The sequence below is a fragment of the Cinclus cinclus genome, chromosome 6 (genome assembly GCF_963662255.1).
Source record: "Cinclus cinclus chromosome 6, bCinCin1.1, whole genome shotgun sequence".
NCBI lineage: Eukaryota > Metazoa > Chordata > Aves > Passeriformes > Cinclidae > Cinclus > Cinclus cinclus.
The window spans coordinates 55,691,678-55,713,348 of NC_085051.1; the positions used below are offsets into that span (position 1 = coordinate 55,691,678).

Here is a 21,671-nt window from a genome sequence, read left to right on the forward strand (position 1 = left end):
TCAGAAGCCCACACTGCAGTACTGTATTTGCTAGCATGATGTGGTCCCTCCCACCTCACCATGTGTGGTTTTGCTCTAAATACCCATCCTTCAGTTATATTCAGAGCACCCACCACAGTCAGGAACTCTTTTAAAAAGCCATACATTTCCTTCAACCCCTACCCCATCAAAACACGACCTTAAACAATGCTGTCATTTTGTTTCAGAAACTTTTGCTTCTTTTTCCTTTGCCTTCTGTTTTCAAAACAGCTATAGATTTGCTGAAGAAAAACTTCACTTCCCAAACCTCCCAGAAATAATTTTTCATAGTGTATGTGTTACTTTCCAGAAGTGGTTTACGGCTTGGCTTAGTGGATGCTCAAAAAATTGTATGAGTATTATTTCCCCTCAGCCACTCATAGTTTGGAACACCCCCACTCTGGAATACTTCTTACTGCTTCATATTTGACTGTATTTTTGGTTGTGGGTTTTTTTATCTTACCGAACTCAGAGATAACTGTTATGTATTTACTCGACACACACCCTGCCACACACACACCCCAAATTCTTATTTTAGATAAATGGTATAAGTATTTATAATTTCTGTAAGTCTCTTTCAACCACACTAGTTCATGACAAATATGAGCAGCTTTGTGTCTGATAGGAACAATCAAGAAACTGGAAACGCAAGGATGTAACTTTTGAGGACAAACCTCAGGGTTGTTGGGGGGTTTTTTTGCACACTGACTTCTTTCTCTGGATATGTGAATCACGTTGTGCAAAGTATATGATTCTGGATAACTTACACTTATCTATGTGTTTCTATGAGACTGGCCCAAGTGGTTTTGCCTACACTGCAGAGGCTGCACACGAAGCCAGGTTTAGCAGCTTTTTGCATTACTTACCTGTCAAAGCATCCTCAAGGCCAGCTCAGGGCTGAATTTCCTGGCACACCTTTGAGAGGAAAGCCTCGAGTGATGCTCCACACCTCAGCCCTCATTCACTGCATGTGCCAGGCCCAGGTTTGTCTGGTATTTTATCTGCCCTTAGTGCCATTCACATACTTAAGGTGGGCATAAGGGCCAGCTGGGAAAAAAGGCTTTTGTTTTGTGCCATGAGGGCAATGTGAACAGGGGAAACAGGTCTTGGACAAACTGCTACCTTCAAAGTACTGCTGGTTCTGGCAGCAAGGCCATGTGTCTGTCTACCACATTCTTAAAATCTTTTTTATTATTTTTTTTTTTGTAAACTAACAAACGAGGGAAAAAGGTGTCCTAACTACAGTATGCATGTGAGCACTGTTTTTCCCCAGGCAGCATCAGTGTTTCCCATTGCTGTTCATTACCATGCCAGCCTGCACTTTGCAGTCCAAAACCTCTGTTGTTCGCAAATCACAGACAACTCACACACACGACTGAGCTGCATTCCACCACCTCCCTCAAACACATGGGCTGTGCTGTGTGGGACCACCTCTGAGCGCGGGAAGGTGGGCTGCCTGTGGATATTAAATCCCCTTTTTCCGATGAGACAGCAGGAGCGCTGCGGATCAGTGCCAGCTGTGGTGGGGCGGGTGTAGCACACGAAGAGCCCGCAGCCCGCAGGAAGGGAGATGAGCGATAAAACGCTGTGCCCTCCTCGCAGACTCTAAACTCGCCCTAAGCACAGAAGCTGTATGGGGATGCACAGCCCGGAGGATCCGCTTCACCTCCTCCCAGCAAACCGGAGCATTTCCAGCCCTGGGAATAAGGACAGGCGCGCTCCCAGCGAGCCGCGAGATGGCGCCGGAGCCCCCATCCCGCATCCCGAGCATCTGCAGCATTCCAGCCCTTCCCAGAGCTTACGGAGGATGCGGCTCCTTCCACTTCATCAAAGTCAGAGGAAGTCTGTGATTAGCTGCATGTTTACAAATAAAAGGAGGATCTGGAGGCAGATCAAAGATGACTCTCCAGATCTGGCCCGGTATCAGATTCCTGTGCTAACAGCATCTGCATGGGTTCCACTCTTATGTTCAGTGGCTGAACTTGATGTATCTCATCATGCATTAATAATGCTTTTTCAAGGCTTAGTGCATTTATTAGAAGTCTGAAGATTCAGCCAGCTAAGGACCTGAATAAACAAAACAACAACACCCCTCAGCCAACAAGATCTTCCAGGCCCCATCTAAGAGAAGCACTGGGCTCTTCCTCACCCTGCTTCCTGCAATGTAAAGGGAACCAAGAAGCAAAGATAATCACTGTTCCAAAATCCAAAGGATGGAGTTACTCCAGACTTAGTAAACAGGAGCAGTAGCTCCTCTAACAATCCAAGCAGCTTGTATGGTCCAATCACACCATACACGCTTTTCACTGACGAGTCTGTAGTTCATCCAGGATCTCAGTGACTTTGTCACAGCCCAAAGGACCAGGGAGAGAAGCAGATGGGAGATAAAAGATGTGGTGTGTGAAATACACTGAGTTAATGTATATCTGTTCTAAGGGACATCTTTGTTTTGACTCTGTGTAACAAGCCAACATCACTTGTGAGGTCTGGAAGGCCACAGACTATTCCTTCTCTTTTAGTAGTGCTCTGTTTGAAGTTGGTATTTCTATTTGGGGTCTAAGCCACACTGAACTTGATCAAATAAACATTCTCCAAAGGAAACTGCCTTTGAACTGTTTAACTCTTTGCACAACAAACTAAAGCTGAAAGAACTGTAACAATTACTGTAAAATCTCTTGTGTCTTGACTGAGTTATTTTCCGTTTTTTAAGTTACTGAACATCAGGACTTCTGTCTTTTCTGGCAGCAATGGCCAGTAAAATCTAAGTGAAACATAATCCATCTGAAAGCAGACTAGGTGGGGCTAACCCTGGGACTTCCAGGCGCGCAGAGTATTAAGTGTCATATTTTACAGCTCATGTAAGTTTACACAACTTCTATTTAATTCACCTGACAACAATGTAGCTCAGACATCTGAGCTCTCTCCTGGGCTGTGGGACATATTAAGACAATTTCTTCATCAGTTCCGAGGGATCCTACCCTGTATTTCCTCTTCCTACAATAATACTGTATCTATCCTTTTCCCAAAGGAGGGGTACTTTAGATTTTTGTCTCTTAAAATGTTTCTGATTTGTCTAAGTAATTCAATAAGCAGTGGCTAGAAACCAGAATCACAGTAGTTTGGAAGCTGGGACTCTGTACCTATAGGTACCAGTAGGAAATCCACAGGCAGGGAAGAAACCAGGGTACCATCTTTAGCATCCTAAATAAAAGCCCTAACAACAACTTGTGTAAGACAAGCATAAGCAATACCAGAAGTCTGGTGTATCTGCTGCCAAAACCAAAAGCAATTTATGGTATTCAGCAAACTCTATTTTTAGGCAGCTTATCTGCATTTCCACAAACTTTCATGGTCTTTGGGGCTTTTGCCACGGAGAGAAGGACAATATGTTATTTTTCCCTTTCATTTTCTGGGGAGTTAGAAGCAGAAGTCCCTCTGGTGACCATCCACAATGTAGTGGGATGGTTACCTAAAAAGGAAAGAACAGGTATTACTGAGTTGTGTAGGTTCAACTGAACATGTGAGAACTATTAAAAAAGGCAACTTCTCAGCCCTAGTCATTGCTTTAAAACAGGAAGAAAGCAAATCTTCCTTTTCAAAAAACAGAAGGCAAATAAAAGAGCCGAAAGGATGTGTTTTTAAAATAGAAACCGTGTCATCAAGGGAGATGGGGAAAAAGAGAGGGGGAAAGACTAATTTTTACATTTTTGTGTTGGCAATGCAGCTGCTGCAGAGACCTTGGCAATTGCTTACACTGGTGGCATTTTGCCTGACAGACAAGTTGAAAACCTAAGGATTTACAACAGTCCTGATTTCCAGTGGATTTCCTACAATCGACACAGCTTCCAGGATTTAGAGATCTATAAGGGATGCACTCATTCCCTGTCAGGAGTCTTGGGATGTCTACAGAGCTACAAGACATATTTATCTGAAGTCGCATCTTACTTGCAAATGAAAGTACACCCCAAAATCTCACTGATGCAAATCACACCTGAGTTTGAGTGAAAACAATAAATGCAGCAGAACTCTGTCAGAGAGGGAAGTTCTTGAACCTTTTTTTTTTTTTTTTCTCCCACCGGAAATTCTAGATGCAGCATTGTTTTTGTGGTTATAGCTGCAGGAAGATTTACTATGGTTTTTAGTATGCCAGAAGGCACAGGAAAGGATTAAACCTTTTCATTTTCTTGCAAGAGAATCGAAGATCCTGACCATGTATGAACCTCAGGGCTGCTGGAGTGAGATATGCCACACTGGCTACAAAAAAAGAGACAATCAAGGCCTGGCCATGGACCATCCGAGAATTCCTCATCTCACCGTTGTTATGCTCCCTTTAATATATTAATATAAACATTTTAATATCTATTTCCAACTTCTCTTACACAGAGAATCTGTGTGAATTACTGAAAACTGTTTCTCTAAAAGCATGATGCACAACGTTGTTATGTCGGAAATTAATTTTAAAATCCCCACCCTACCAGATATTTGAGGGTAAAAATAACCCAAATAAAGATCTGATAGCATTTCTCCTATGAAGCTGGCACTAGCCATTCAAGTACATGAAAAGAAACACGGGCTGTTTGTTTCAGGGCTGAATATTTATAGTCATGATGAAGTGATTCCTAAGTCATGAGTTTTACTGCCCTGTTACAATTAAGATTTGTCTTTCTGCATTAAAAAAATAAAATCACAATTAATTCCAGAATCGTGGAAGTGACTGTAAAAGTAGCAAAAGACACTCGATTTATAAAACGTGTCCTTATTTTTGGTATCTTTCCCCTACAGAATCTCAGCCTATTCACACATCTCAAGAATATACTGCACAACAATATTTTAGGAGTTTTTTGGAAGTTGGAAGAAAATACAGAAAACTGGTTTATAGCTGAGAACTACAGAAATGTCAGCTTTTCAAAACATGTTCCTAATTTCTAGCCTTCAGCAGACTTTATAAAGTCAAATTAGTCATGCTTCATCTTGTAGGTCTGTAAATCTGCGACAAGCATCAAACCAGCTGAGAATTAGGGAAGTCAGAAAATTTGATTTTTAACCCTTTGAGATTGAGAAGCACTTAGAAGTCAGCAGCACACAGGGATAGTAAGAGATACTGCCAGCATCAGCTTAACTTACACATGGAATTACCCCGAGCTTTCAGCATTAGACCTAAAATGAGACGACTGTCTCCCCTTGCTGTGAAAAGCAGTGAGGGGCACAGGGCAACAGAGGAGCTCCACAGCTGCATCTGGGCCCACAGCTGGAGGGCAGGAAGGCCAGAGGAAGGTGGGAGCCATTCCTGGTGTCTGGCCAGACAAGGGGCCCAGCTCATTCCTGGCCTCAGGCCAGGCCAACCACACAAACCCAGTGGTGTGGAGCACTACCCAGTCTGCTGCAAGAAACACCAAGAAAGCTCCAGAACATATTTGCGGGATGAGCTGAATGCAGGAAGGTTTCCAGTTCTCACGAAGAGGGCAGATAGCAGAGATGTGTCTCACTTGTAAGAGGTTGGGCTGCCTTTTTCCTTATCAGGAAATAGGAGATGAATGTAAGAGTTCAGCTTCCCCGAGGATGCTTGGGGGAGACAGAGACTGACTTAAATTTGGGATATGCTGTGAGTTCTGGTACAGCTCGTTTAAGCAAATGAGCCCCCTCCCAGCCACTCATTCCTCGTCTCCTGCCACCCCTTCTATTGTGCTTGCACAAGATCTGACACAGAGATGGAGAGGGAAGCACAGCAGGGAACTGATCCAGCCAAAAACCAGCCCCACAGGGAATAGAAAAACGCCCGTTGTTTGATTCAGTTCATTGTGAAGCTACATAGATCTGTGCTTTTTGACAATGGAGAGGGTGGCACACGGGAGAGGAGAGCTGAAACTCATGGGGAGCAGTAAAGGGCTGCCAGGGCTCAAGGAGTTACAGCCTCCAGGAGCAAATTTGTGTCCTCACCAATAGCTCTGAGACTCTTGATGGTTTTCCACTAGAGTATTCAAATACAATTGTAGTCAAACTATTCACTTTTATAACAATGTATTTTTAATACATTCTCCAGGGCAATATATTTTCTGTCTTCAGCTTTGAATAAAAAATAAGCCAAATTATATGTTTTACACCAACTGAAAATATTACATAGAGGAGTCCCCTAATTAAATTCTTATAATTCCATGATACTCTATTTATTGAAATCAAGGTATCTCCACAGACCTGTTGGCTACAAATATCATTATACACAAATGCAAATACTTTGAACTAACAAGTCAGCAGGAAGCATTTACAAATATATATATATATATATATATATATATATATATATATAAACATTTTAAACATTTCCTCTGAAACTGAAAAAGTAGCTCAACAGCTTTTGTCGTATTTTAAAGCTCATACCGGGTCTTCATGAATTCCCACTTTTTAACTTTCAGTAAATCTTGAAAGCTAAGAGCTAGGCTGACCACTTATAAATTCTCAGGACTGCAGCCCATAGCACTACCAAAATGAGAAAAACAAGAGAGCAGAGAGAGGTCCTCCAAAAATAAGAATAGCAAATCACTTAAAAATATAACTGATGGCATCCAGCAAATCTTTTTCTTTCTGGCTAAGCCTTGTGCAATGCTTAGATCTCCAGTTTTAAAGATCCTTAAGTGCTTTTACATGCTAATATTCACTAAGGAGATGCAAAGGAACAATGTTATGGCAACAGAAAAGTACAAATTGGAGGAAAAGAACTCTTAAATATTTTTGCTTCTCCTTCACGATCTTTCAAATAACAGCAAAACTTCTAGGATAACTAGTGTTGATTTTTTTTCATGTCTGCTTTGTTCTGTCTCCGCATTAAATAATTTTTGTCATGGCAGGAGCACTGAAACACCATCATTTCACCCTCCTGCAGATGTTGTCCCATTCTGGGGAGAACATTCAGGAGTGGCCAGCCCCAGGCTTCCCCAGCACCCAGACCTTCTCCCCTTTCACAGCAGCTAAATTCCTCCTGTCACTCCAGGCTTTTTCTCTAACAGTCCCATGCTGTTCCCTGCACGCTTTTACATGTCATCTTAAATACTCATCTATTTAAATACCCATCTACTTGCAAGCCAGGCTAACTTGTTTATGTTGTCCTATACTCCCCTTGATCACTTCTCAGGCTACTTCAGTCATTCTGATTTTTTCTGCCTACATTTAAGTAGAGCCACTTTTAAGCTTCCCTGCAGTGCAATTCATGCTCTCTGTGAGCCTTAGCATGGACTTTCATACATGTGAACTCCAGGGCACTGGGTTTTGTTTCACTAGAACAGGAAAAAACATCAATTCAAGTTCAGTTGGAAAGGTTTAACAAACTTTACTTTGAAAGGCTACTACAACATAGCTTATAATTGAAAAACAGAGGTACTCAGCGTGTTTATATAAAGTTAGATAGTACACGTAAATACCATCATTCCCAGTTTCTCCATTTAACTTCTGCAGTTGGCAGGTCTACTTACACTAGGAAGTCACATTTTTTAAGAAACATTTTTGGGTCAAGTTCAGACCAGTAGGCTGTAAACAAGGGCTCCTGATCCTGAGCAGGAGGCTCTATAAATTACCCTTATCCCTTCACCGAATTCAGGGCTGATCCTTTACATGGCAGAGGTCACTCCTGCTTTCCAGCAAGGTGTTTATTGCGGGCTGAGCTGTGCCCGCAGCGCTGCGGGCAGCGGGGCCGGCCGCGCTTGGTACACAACCCGCGTTTGTCCCTGAGCTCATGGCTCAGGCCCACGGTTCCCCAGCCAAGCTGAGTCATCCTCACTCTGCTCTCACAGCCGGGACATATTATCCACTCCTCAGACACCCCCTCCATGCCACCTTTGGGACTTGCTTCCCACCGCACAGCTCTGATCCTGCCTGCCTGCCTTTGCCACTCCCTCCCACTTAGGATCTCTTCTCCCACTCAGTCCTCCCACTCCTACAGTACCATGAGACCCTCCTGCCAGCTCCCCCAGTGCTCTCCAGTTCTCCTTCACTTCCCTTCACTGCTTTTCCCAACCCAGCTGATACTGTGAGGGATAACCTGCATGTCAGGGAATCACCGTGTGCAGTGTATGAACCCCCCAGCTCTGGAGTGCTGGAGTGTATTCATGCCTGTGCTCTTTTGGCCCCAGTGCTATCGAGGACTCAGCTGACTTCAGCATCATACAGGAAAACAAAGGACTGAGCAGTTAAAGCAAAACACTAAAAGCCCACTAAACTGCACCCAAAGCAGCTGGTGCCTTGGAGCAGCTGCTGGCTCAGGACCAAGGGCTGGTGGGGGAGCCTTCTCCATCACTGCAGAAATGCACATGTGTGCCAACCAAGAGAAATCCTAATACACATTTAAAACTGAATAAATGCAAGGCAACTCACACTACTTTTAATAGTTAAAGTGGAGATTCTGAACTGCATTCACTCCTCTGAATAGTCTAAAATTAAAACTCCATACCCCTCAAAATCCCCAAGAAAACAGGAATGAAACTTAACTCTGAGAGAAACAAGCACATGAAAGCCCTGGACTAGACCATCAGCTCCTGGCTCCTATTCTCAACCCCACCACTGGCACATGAGGTGATAGAACATTTCACTTGGAAGGGACCTGCAATGATCATCTGCTCCAACTGCCTTAATTGCTGATCTAAATTATTTTCCTCCCTCCACAGCTCAGGAGGAAATAGCATTACCACCCTCTTTGATAAAGTGAGATCTGCTGGGAGAAAGTACAAGTAGGTTTTATTTTTAAATTATTTTCTCCACAATTGCATATTAGGATCCTTTCCTCCACCCCATCACAAATCACACACTTAACAAACGTTTAGACAGCTGGTGCCTAAGAGTCAAAGCCAGTTGCTCTGTCAAAGGCCAAAGTGCCTCACTGAATTGATGTCAGCTGGTACTTAGTAGGATTTTTAAATTCAATTAAATTAAGAGACAAGCTACATAGACTCTTGCTAGAATCAGAAAGGAATCTTAAAAGGCATAAAATATATTCACATTTATTAAGCAAACTCTGCAGTCTTTTCTTGTTATATTCTTGTTGAGAAACAGAACATTCATAAAATATCATGAAAACAAGAAGCAAAAAAAACCCTTAAGGTCCCAAGCAATGGGACTACCTCCACACCCACCCTGCTTTTAACTTTTGCAACACAAGCAGCAAGGCACGGTTCATAGCTAGGCTGAAAATGCAGTCTTCAGTACACATGGCCATACTGCATTCCTAGCAACCCACCATGGCCACTCCTCCCTTGTATGTTAGGATAAGTAGGTTAAATATACCCACAGAGGTACAGACAGTCAAAGAAAGGCCAACATCAGTCGAACAGTCCTGCTAGGACTTCCCATCTGGAAAACGACCACTGTGCTGGAACCCCTCAGTTATCCCAACAGTCATTAACTCCCTTCCCCCTGGTGCACAGCAGCCCGGGCCTGCAAGGGTTAACTGAGCCTATGTGCTCTCACCCCTGGGAAGCACCCTCCAACAAAGCCAAGAAGCAGGGACAGAACAGCCAGCTCTGCCCCTGCAGCAGAGTCAGAGCCCAAAGGATTATTTCTTGGCATTGTTGGTTTGGGTTTGGTTTGTTGTTTTTCGTTTTTTCATTTTGAAAATTAATTTGGGGATTACGAACAATTATGCTCTTGCACATTAATCGCTGGGATCTAAAATTTTCACATGAAGAAACAACACATGGAAATATTAAAGCACTCATCTTACGGAAGATCCGAGAACTGTTTAATAGCAGTCAGTGAAGGGGTAACATTGTGCTTTTAATCTACAGTTTAAAAATAATGATTGGTATATCTACGTAGTAAAACAATAAAATTAAGAACAGAAACTGGTATTAGGAAACAGTGAAAATGTAATAATTAAACACATGATGCTTTTCAAAGCTTTATACTTAATGAGCCTAAACAGACACCTATGGTTAGGAGGGTCTTAAAAAAATAATAAAAAAGAGACTTATTTTCAATTTTTTTTTTTCCTTTTCAAATTTTTATACTATACTTATGGTTTGCTTTGGTGTTCTCTCTGCTGCCAACTTAATGCTTTAACAGTATGTTTATGCTTATGTTCTTTTCAAATGCTTGGCATTATAGTGAGATCTCATATCTTTCCTCAAATTAAATTTTGCTCCACATACTCCACATGTATACAGATGAACATCCCTGTGCTGCTCCAGTTGCTCATTATTTGGGAATATCTGAAAGCAGACCTGGCATATAGTCTCTCCAGCTGATAAGTGAGATATCATATGCCGTACATGGTCATGTTTTCGGAAGTTTCCTTGATCACAAATGGAACAGACATACCTGGCCATGCCTTTGTGCATATCATTGTGGAGCCGCAACTGGCGCTCTCTTAAGAACTGCTTCCCACATGTCTGACAAACAAACTGTTTTTCCTTGGTATGAACGGTATAGTGTTCCCGCAAGTGGCAACGCTGATAAAATCCTTTCCCGCAAAGGTTGCAGAAATGCTTACGTCTGTGATCCCTCTCGTTCTCTTCCAGCATGGAGTTCTTGAACAGATCTTGCTCCAGGCAGTTTGGCATATGTTCAACCACTAGGTTTTCAGTATCAAAACGCTGGCCACAATTAGGGCATCGGAAAGGACAGGCAGAATGCTTGTACAACTGGTTTTTTTGAAGGCTGTTCATTTGGAAGTGACTGTCCCTGAAGTCCTCTAGCATCTCTGCAAACATCATGTCCCTTATTTCAGACTGCTCCTCGGGGTTTTCTTCCAAGTCCATTTTCTCCTCAGAATTTCTGATCCCGTTCATGGTCAGATCCTGGGGTTCTCCACAGGTCTGTGCATGATCCTGTAGCTGCTTGCCTTTGACCAGTATTTGACCACACTTGCCACAAGCACATATATTTTCTATGTGTTTGGATAAATAATGAGAGGACAAATCTTCCTCAGTGATTGTTAGCCCACAAAGTTCACAGGGAGTATTCTCCACATCTTCCTGCACTGAAGGAGCCTTGCTGTTAAGGTGCCGTGGACTTTTTAAACACTTTCTTTCATCCTCATCCATGGATAAACGAGGCTTTAGAGTCTTCCGAGCATTTCTCTTCTCTCTCATCTCTTCCTCGACGTAGTATCTGTAAAGTGGCTCTTCCTGCTCATCATCTAGGTCGTCATTGTCAGAAGACTCATTGCAGTCTTTATCTGCCACCTTGATAATATTAAAATCCTTCAGCTCATCTGTAGGATTGTCCTCTGGCTCCACCTTGATGATAATCCTCTTCCTCTCAGAGGCTCTACTTCCTTCTTCACCTGATGTCTCAGAGGCAATCGTGCTGCTTTTTCTGCTCGTGACGTTTGACACAGGAGACGATGAATCGTCCGCAGCATGGTTTGAGTCCCCCTTGTATTTTTCTGTTTGTGTGGAGATCATTTTAGAAGTAGAGTTCTTTTCACTAAAGTCTATTTTCTCAGCACTGTAGTACCTGGCACTTTGGTAGGAATGCCTGTTGGTGCATGTTAACACGTGCTCATCCAGTAGCTTTTCACAGCTAAAACTAAACCCGCAGCTGTCGCAGGTGAAGCTCCTTCCAAACCGGCGCGAGTGTGACACGCGCTCTTTTGTGTGAGAGAATTTGGACGTGGTGCTTTTTTTGCAGACATCAAACAGTTGCTCAGGGAAGCTGTTAAGCTGCAAAGTTTCTTCCTCAGGCTCTTTATGATGGGATGTATTTACCGTTGAACTTGGTGGCTCCATGCCCCACCTGTTTGCTTCGCTGCCATTTCTGGCAAGTGCGTCTTCATACATTCTCACACCAAATATCATTTTACTAGTCTGGGTGCTAGAAGCAGGAGATGAACATTTTAAACTAGATGAGTCTGTATCCTGTATATCTTCTAGACACTCAGGTACGTTATATAGCTGTAAATAGTTCATGGCCACTTTAAATTGCTCAAAATTGGCAGGGGCTGTCATAATTTTTCCTAAATACATGAACTGTAAAATAAGATCAAAGCATTCAGCGCTAATCTTCATGTTGCTTAGATTCAGCTGGGCTGTAGTGTTTTGATGGTTCATAAAAAACATCCTAAAATAGGCGCTGCAGGCAGCAAGGACTGCTTTATGTGCTTGAAAATAAATATCATCGATAGCGATGCAGCAGTCGCACAGAAAGCCCCACTCTCTTTGCTTGTTTAGCTGCTGAAGGACATAGTTGCTATGGCTGGTTTTTGCCATCTTGTACTTCGATTACAGCCCTGCATAAAGAAAAAGGTATCTGTTAAATCATGAGCACAAAACCCAAAGCCTACTTAAACACAGGGAGGAACTGCCATCTCTTTTCTCTCTAGATCTTCCTATTCTGCCAGTCTGCGGTACAGCTTCCTGTCTGGAGATCTCTGCTGGTAACTACTCATGAATATTGATGCCAGTGAAAACATCCATAATTCCATGTGCTCACCACTAGACTTACAAGACTAGTAAACTAATAAACATAACCAGCACACATGTCAATCAGAGCTGCTAGAATATAAATTAGCAAATATATCTCAGAGTCCTACAGCTAAGGTTTTCAGATATGAATTCAGAATGCCGAACTTCAAAAACTTCACAGGGTAGACTTCTGTAAGATGGCCCCAGGACAACACCTCTACAAGGTAAGCTGGCTGTCAGAAACCACTCTTCAGTCTCAACTTGCCTTTTTACCTGCCAGTCCAACAGGCCCATGATGCAACACACACTGGAAACCAGGCCAGGCTCAAACTGGTCTTTCCCTCCCCATTAAAGAAAATTAAGAGACAACAGAGCACCCACACAAGCTACTCCACGCATTTTGCTCTTCGTGGCAGCTGAGGGGCCATCTCAACCTTTTCTGCAAGGCGTCCTACAAACCAGGAACTGCAAACTCCAACGCCTTCTCTGAAGCAGAGGGCAGCCGGGCTGTGGTGGCACGTCCCACGTTCGAGCCCGCTGCAGATGGTGACCAGGCGAGCTGCGTGACAGCCACAGGGACTGCAGAGGCAGGAAGTGGTGCACGCCGTGCCTCCAACTGCTCTCAAAACCACTCGTTCAGAGCGCTGAAATGCAACCAAAACACGTAGATTGGAAACCGGACAAAGAAAAACTCAGCAATGGAGAACTGAGAGAGCCAGCAAGCCAGAGGTGGAGCCATGGTGAAATGAAGCCTCGGCAAAGACTGGAGAAAAAGGTCTGCCAGTGCTGAGGGCTGCTCTATGTAAAAGGACTAACTCGTCTTCAAGAGAAAAGAGGAAGAAAACATCATGGTTTATGTTAACCAAAAATATCCAGAAGTAATGCGCTGTATATACAGGAGGTGTGCGCTTGATTAAAAACAAACTTCACCAAGTGTGGCCAATGCCTAGTCATGACTCACTTTGGAAAACCTTTACTGATACACATAAGCTGTTCCAACTGCACAGGCTGAGGGGGTGAGGAACCAGAAGAGGGTATAGAGAACACCCTAACTGAAATGAAAAACATAAAGCAGTAATGAAGATTCTTAACGTTTTGAAAGGTTATTGCAAACAATGCAAATAACTGTAAGAGGTTTGTACAAATAAAGTACAGGCTAGCAAATAACATATACTAAAGGGCATTTTTACGACTCAATGAAATGCATGGATTGATTTGCAACCACTCTTTCAACTATCCAAAATTTAAACATAATGCACACACACTATGCTCCATTTTTCTTCTTATTTTCCTAACAGCTTACATCTCCTAGGGGTAAAAATGGGTAGAGAAATTAAATTCCACAATTGGTGTTGAATTCACAAGTCATAGGCGTTGCCTGGCTTGTTAAGCAGCAAACCTAGCATTAAGTCCCCGTTCTTCATTCCAGAAAGCACTGCCAGGGCGGAAAGGCTCCCAAGCTCTCGAGAAAAGAACGTGCTCACCCCACCCAGCAATATTCCCTACTGCCAACTCACACAGCAGTTTCTATGGATCACCACCAGTATAAGATCTAGTCTGGCAACAGCAAGCTTGAGATTTGGGTTGAACTGCACTGATGATGAGCATCTGAATGGCAGCTACTCCTCTCCTCTCAAGCCAACCCTCCACACCCAGAACTCCAGGCTAGCACCCTGCCATAATAATTCTCAGGCTGGTTTGGCCCAGTGATGTCCACTGCAGAAATGCAACTCGTTGCATGGAATTCATTTCTCTTTTTTTATTAACTTGCAAGGCAGTGGCTTTGAAAGTAGGAGAACCTCTGAAACAACTCATCTTTTCTACAGAAACTGATTATTGTCTGTGTCACTGGGTGATTTCAGATGTGTCTATGAAGAATAGCAAAGCTCTTGACATCAAGTAATAATGAAAGTGCACTTCACATTCTTCCAAGTGGTAACGTGTTTTGGATTTGAGGCAATTCATTAGATGCTTAAATGTAACTCAATCTACTGTATTAAGAATGGCAGCTGCATAATGATAAAGAATTAACTTCAACTTCCACATTCCAAGAGTGAAAACCAACGAAAAAATTAGATGCTGTCTAAGGCACCACTGACCTCTTGGTGTGAGCTGCCAACTGAGAAAAGGTTCAGGACAGCTCATGTGAACTTCCCCATTCTCATAAAGTGGCAAGTTCTAAATGTTTTATTTAATTGTGGGGTTTTTCCACTAGATTACTCCATTGTGTCCTCCAATAGAATAACAGCAATACAAGCAGCAAGCCACTAAAACAGGTGGTCACAAGCTATCTGCAGGCACCTGCAGATGGGGTCATTTCCAGATGGTGGGAACAATGAGTGACAGCACACAAACTCGCCTTTTTCAAGTCTTCCTCTTTGAAAATGATAAAAGATATTTCTCCTTTTGACACATGAACTCCTGCAAAGCTTTCAGAACATGGATCCTGACATGAAACAATGACCCACTGGCAATGCCACCTCTCAGGAAAAAAAGGTGAGGCACGAGGCTGCTCGACCAGGATGGCAGGGTTTTGGATTTGACATGCACTTGGTCTCTACCACAGCAGTACTACATGTAGGTATTGAAACAGAGTGTATAAGGTTATTTATGTTAATGCAAGTCCTGGCATCCTCCCTCTGGATGCTGTACTAACCTGCTGGATGTCACTTCCCACCACGAGAGCCTGTGTCGGGCTATTTAAAACTTCAACACATTTCAACCAGCAATGGCAAAACTTTCCTTCTGAAACCTTGGACTGATTACTTTTTTCCCCTCCTCCACAGAAAAGCTCAGCCAAAACGGTTCCAAAAATGAGGCTAAGAAAAATCTTTCATGTATGCAGATTATTATTTTTTAATTTAGAAATTAGAAGTTTCTCTTCCAAAATCTTTGAGGAGACACGTTATGTGGGAGAAAGCGTTATGGCTTAGATATGTTGTCACAATATAAAAATCTGCCCAAATTTGGCCAAGCTATATGCTTGAGAGGGAGAAGATACAAATTATCAGTTTATTCACACTTAAAGACTTTTATTAGTTATTAAAACTTCAGATTACAGCCTTGCTGAGAACATTTCATCTTTTTGCAGCTGCTTAGTACACAGGGGTCTACCTGAGCCATCCACAATGAAATCCCCTTTTGCACAGAGCTCTGCCATGGTTTTAAACTACAAAAGGGTTGATTCAGAAATAGGGAAGAAATTTTTTATTGAGACACTGGCACAGGTTGCCCACAGAGGTGGTGGATGCCCCATCCCTGGAAACACTCAAGGCCAGGCTGATTTTGTTGATATCCCTGCCCATTGCAGAGGTCTTGGACTAGATGGCATTTAAAGATCCCTTCCAACCCAAACCATTCCATGATTCCATGTGCCACCTCCACAATGTCATAGCTGATAGCAAAGCCTCCTGGAGAGGTTCACCACAGGGTCTTAACTTCCCTTGTGGTAGATCATGAAGAAGATGCCCAGTTCTGGCCAAGGGAGAGACAGAGCCAGGAGGGGATGTAGGGAGAACACAGGGAGATTGGGAAATGTAAGAAGGATGTGATGGAAAACCTCTGGAAATCTGGAGAGAAAAAAAGGGCAGGCTGGGAGCACAGTGCTGAGCCAGGAGAAAGGCACTGGGAATTAGGAAGCAGCAGTGGGAATTAAAAATGGGTGCAATGAGAGTCTCAACAGTGGAGGGAAGAAGCCACTTGGGCAAGGGGCCACTTGGGGAAGAGCCAGGCTGCAGGGACTAGGGCAGAAGGGGTAAAAAACACAGACAAGCTTTTTCAGGGGAATGGGTAAAAAACAATTACAGCATTCACGCCTTCAGAGCAGGGACTGCACCCCAAATTCCCAATCCTGCCATCCCTTTGCCATCAACAAGCATGACAGGCTTGCTGACAAACTCCTTCCCAACAAGAGCAAGCTCTCAGAAAATGGTAATTTATCATTATTTTAATTGCTAAAATGGCAGCAGTCTGCATTTATCACTCATGTGGGAGGATCAAGTACTGCAAACTATTTTTGAAGTTTGCTTTAGAAAAAAAACCAGGACTTTTTACAGAAAATGTAAGGTATACATATATATAATGTATAAATCATAGTGTATTCTTCCACCCCTTTTACCAAAAGTTACCTTACTCAGCACATCCTCTGGATCTGTCCAGGCCTTGATCTGAGCAGTACAAGATCCCTGCTCATTTGACCAAGCATTTGGTGGATGTGAAGTGAATGAAAGGTAAGGGACAAAAAGGAGGATCTCCCAGCAATGAACACTGCTTGGAGCATCATCCCACTCCTGTCAATGCCAGGACAAGTAATTTCAACCCTTCTGTTTTGGTTCTTTTAATAAACCTGGCTTGCGTTTTTTGGATGTCAATTTATTCACACAAGTAAACACCACTGTTGGCAACAGAGGCCAGTGAGAGCTATCCTCTGTATGAAACACTGAGTACCTTGGAAAATTAAAGCTCCATGCAGGTGAGTTTGTCAATCCAAAGCTTTTAATTATTTCTGATCCTCTTTTTCAAAGAGAGGAGAATCACCAGCCACTTGCCCAGTGGACTAGCACACTTTGTGAAGCATCCAGACCCTGGAGGCACCAACTCCACAAGTCCACAAGGAATCCAAGTAACTCCCATATTCAGCAGTGATTGATTTGTGCAGTAAATGCAGCACAGGCCACGTGGTAAGCAATACTGAATGATGCACAGGTGTTATGAAAAACTGTGCTAGAAAAGCACCTGATATGAAAATGAAAACTGAAGGTATCTGACTTGGGTATTTTCACTCTGATTTTCAAACTCCAAGTCTCCATATGCTTTTTATTTCCCCAGTAAATATTTATTTTTACACAGCCAATCTCTGATTCAAGCTACTTGTCTGCCACAAGACTTTTCTTTTGAAGCACCACTTAGATATTATTCAGATGTGACCATGAACAAGGTTAAGTTGCACTACTACACTAACCAATTACATTGTTTGTAGTCTGCTAACAAGAAAAGGTAGTATATTTACTACAGCTCCATGCTGTCATTTCCTCACACTCAGTTTTCTGAAACATTTTAAAACAAAAGAAGTAAAAGCAGTCTTCAAGCAAAGAAGTAGGAAAGTTCTTTTGCTAACTTCTCTGTCTTTAAAACAGACATACCACAAGGTTCAGAATTCAGGAGCCTTTCGGCTCCTAAAATTAGTAGGTGGTTTCCAAAACCCAGCATTTCCACTGCTGAGCAGGCAAAAACATTGCACTTACATGCTTAGTTACTGGCTGCTTTTCTTTGGAAACCAAGAACAGGCTGGACAAAAGTGTAATAAATGAGTGGGGAATTTGGTGCTAATAGAAAATGAGATGGGAAAACCTCAAGCAAACAATGCTCAGTTATCCAAAACACAAGCACACGAGGATCAGAAAGCAAATCCCCCATCACCATCTGTCTCCAAACCCCACCCTGGTGTGGGTTCCCAAGAATTCTTCCCCCTAATTTTGCCATTGTGGGTCAGATCTACCAAAAAGCCTGGATTCCTAAATGACAGCATTGACATGCTGCAGAAAATCCTACAGAACATGTAGAAATTCTCCACACAATGCCCAAGAATTTTATGTGTTTGGCTATTGCACTGACCACAGAGCTGCTGAAAGGCTACAACTTCCACCTAGATGGAATACTCAATGAGAAGCCACAGAGATTGCTCTGAGTGTCTCAGTTTACACAAACACTGAAAAAACCGCAAAGAACTTGGGGCCAGGTGATAACTTTCCATCTCAACAGTGAGTATGGATCAGTTTGCATTGCAAGCACAGCCTTGATCATAAATTAAAACAGCTATGGGAATTCCATGTACAGGCAGGGAAAACGTAATTAAGCAACATTATTCAGGCTATGAAGGACTAAAGGTGTAATTTATCCTCCTCTCCCAGCCCTTCCAATCACCTGACTTTCAGGCATGCCAGTTGGGAAGATGATTCCAATGAGGCAGATCAGCCTCATCTTCAGACACATCCTGATGGCTGAACCAACTCATTTTAAACATGACTCCTGGACAATGAACAGGAACAAGTTTCATGGCACTTGGGCTAAATTTGAACCAGGGGAAGGGAAGATGCTCCAAAGCCTCCAGCAAGAGCTGTCAGAGCTCCTGGATGCCCTTTTCTCCACTGCTCAGCCAGCAGCTCTCTGCTGATTCAGCATCAATGCCCACAAATGAGAAACAGACGTCAAATTTCAGCAAGTTATGCTTCTCAACTGCTAACTGAAAGATAGTTAAGATACCTTACATGGTCTTAGATCCAAACATTCCTTAAAGGACAAGGAATACAGCTTGACAGAAAAAAAATAAGAAAACTGAATTTGTGCTAAAGCCCCATAACAACTTCAAACAACTTTAGATCAGATCGAAAGAGTAGAAGTCCTAGAGAGACCTTATGCAGTCCTTTAAAGTAACTTGCTAGCCACAAAGGTTGACTCTAGAAAGTCACAGTTATCTTTTATCCAGCACCTTTACAGTTGTCAGGCAACACGGTAATAATATGTTTAAAAGAAACAATTAGTGGGGAAAATGACACCCAATTTATGCTTTGCAGCAGAAAGATGAGCCTTGTCAGCTTGGCTCTCTGTGTTACACCAGCTTTCAACTTCTGAAGGCATCTTGGTGGTTTAACCATGTCTTGAGACCCTCAGATGAAGGTACAGGTGCCTTCTGCGAAAGGATCCTTGGATAAATACAGGTTGCACTTCAGTGTAACAAGCTGCTGGATGCACATGAATGAAGCACAGTAACTTGTGACACACAGATCAAACTGTAGGTTTTCTTGACTCTTCCTGGTCTTAAATGTTTCACATTTTCCTTTCAGCATACTAAAAAACAAGGCTACTAAAGTCTCCACCCAATGAAATGAGTCTAATATGGGGGAGAAAAGGCACCTCCAATTCTGGAGTTTTGGAGTGACAATGTGTGCACAAATTAAAAATTACCAGACCAGTCTGAGGATATAAATGGTCCTCATGCAAATTATGTCAGCTGTCATGCCCACACACTGTGTCCACAGCAGAACTCTTTGGGTGAGGGTGTTTACCATTCCCAAGCAAAGGCAGGGCAGAATAGCCCAACTTCTGGAGAACCATGCCCAAACTGAACTGAACTGAAAAATGAACACGTGGCTTCTCACTCTACATGTGTGTGAGGTCCAGAACAACTCTAGTAAGAGCCTCAGCTCTTAGTAACAACTAAGAGAAAGGACTCTGGGCTTGTATCAGGAAACTTTCACTATCTCAGTTCTGAGCAGCTATTTTATTTCCATCCAGCAGGTAAGTAGCTATTGCGGCTTTGTCCATCCTGGATATTCACAGCTCTCCACTGTCAGCAAGAACAGAAATCTGTGAAAGAAGCAGCCGTTCACATTCAAGTAAGAAAGCATCTAAAAACCCAAATCCCTGGTTGGCATGAGCACTCTCAATGTAATCACTGCTAATTCCTGGGCCGGTGACAACAGTGGTTGAGTGTGATGAAGGGAAAGACTTGTGCAAGCAGAGCTGAAGTATCTGTTAAGTCTGTGATCTTATTCCACACAAATCTTTCTGGCTACTAGGAAGAAGTGGCTTCTATTATTTCTCAGACCTTCCCACGCAGCACCAACCCACATCTTCATTACCTGCATCCAACCCCCCCAGTGGGTGCCTGCTGGTTCCCTACAACCTCAGACATCAGCAGAGTGCAACTAATACTACTTGTTACTCCTCAGGTTTTCTGGCCAGTTATCCAAAAATCTCTCCACCATCATATCAACTCACTGTGCTGCTGCTGCCTAGGAAAATCTCTGCAGCCGCTCGCGTTTGGCCGGTTTTCCCCACGGCCATATGGTCCCAACGCCTCTCCCCCGCTCGCCATGAAAGCTTAACTTGTAATTCGGCAAAAACGAGAAGCCCGCATCCCCCTGTTCACGGCTGCTCTGTGGGTTTTTCCAAGAGCTGTAATGAGGAATGTTAAACAAACACCTTTAATTAAAGGAATGTTTGTTTAGTGTAATTAAATGCCTAAGGAACACCGCACTGTTGCAACCCCAGATAGTTTTGCAGTGCGTGTTGTACCTTGCGATACTCGAGTGCGAGGGAAATAATGCAAGCAAATGACAACCTGGCAGTAAACACCCAAATATTAAGCATCATCCAAGCCATGCTACCCGTTTACCAACGCCTACACGTCAAGAGGAACCGGCACCCCTGTAACAGCTGAAACAGGGTAAACTTGAGAAACTGAGTTACAAAAAAATCCTGAAAAAAATACAGAGGAATAAAATCCCAGCCCCAAATTCACAGCGTTTTCAGTCCCATTTCCTCTACTCTCTTCAACTACCTTTCTATCCGAGCAGAAGAGAGGCGTCCTTTGAAGAACGAGACTTTCGACACCGCTCCCGGGGCGGTACAGGGCTTGTTTTTTGTGTGACAAAAGTATTCCCCTTCCCTTCCAGCTGCCTCCACGGCGATCCAGCGCACTGCCAAGCCCCGAGTGAAACCCAAGTCTCTCGCCTGGCAGGGTGGAGCATTCCCTCCGGGTTGCAGCTCCGCTCCGTTTTTCGCTAAACTACCGCAACTCACTCGAAGTTTTGGGGCGTTTATTTTGTGAAGACAAAAGGAAGAGAAGCGGCGGGACCCGCGGCGGGGGCCGGGGCCAGGCGCGATAGCGGCACTCGAGATGTTTACCGCGACTTCGAGCCCCGGAGCCACGCGGGCGGCGCGGTGCCCTTCCCTTCCCCGCCTCTCGCCCCTGCACCTCCCTAGGCCGCTTCTCGCTCACCAGCTCGGCATCCCCCGACCCCCGCTCCGAAGGTGGGGCGCGCCCGCCGCGACCCCCGGAGAGAAGGAGGGAGGGCAGGACGGAGGGAAAGAGCGAGCCGGAGCCGGAGCCGCCGCCGCGGCGCCGCCGCTCAACACCCGCGCGGTCCCCGCGGCGCCGCTCCGCTCCGCGCCGCGCCTTGCCCGGCCGCCGGGCGCAAGGTCACCGCGCCGGCCGCGGGCCAGGGACCGGCCGCGGCTGGAAAGCCCCTACCTGGCAGCGCCGCCGCCACTATGGCGGGCCGCGCCGGGCCACGCCGCCGCTCGGCACTTCCCACCTCCCGCCGCCGGCGGAGCTGCGGCCGCCTCCCGCCTCCTCCTCCCCGGGTCCCGGCGGCGGCTCCCGGGCCCCGCTTACCGCGGCGCGGGGAGAGGCGGCGGCCGCCGACGGGGAGCTGTGCCCGCGCCGCTCCCGCCGCTGCTGCTGCCGCTGCCGCCGCGGCTGCA

At 44.3% G+C, this 21,671-nt stretch overlaps 1 protein-coding gene across 1 annotated transcript; it reads right to left on the bottom strand.

Moving 5' to 3' along the window:
• Nucleotides 1-10,073: 10,073 nt before the first annotated feature.
• ZBTB1 (zinc finger and BTB domain containing 1) lies at nucleotides 10,074-21,632 on the bottom strand. The gene is made up of 2 exons (XM_062495165.1): nucleotides 21,583-21,632; nucleotides 10,074-12,229 (listed from the first exon to the last, which is right to left on the bottom strand). Exon 2 carries the CDS (start codon nucleotides 12,207-12,209, stop codon nucleotides 10,074-10,076), a length of 2,136 nt encoding a protein of 711 aa, XP_062351149.1. The 5' UTR covers nucleotides 12,210-12,229; nucleotides 21,583-21,632.
• Nucleotides 21,633-21,671: the final 39 nt, after the last annotated feature.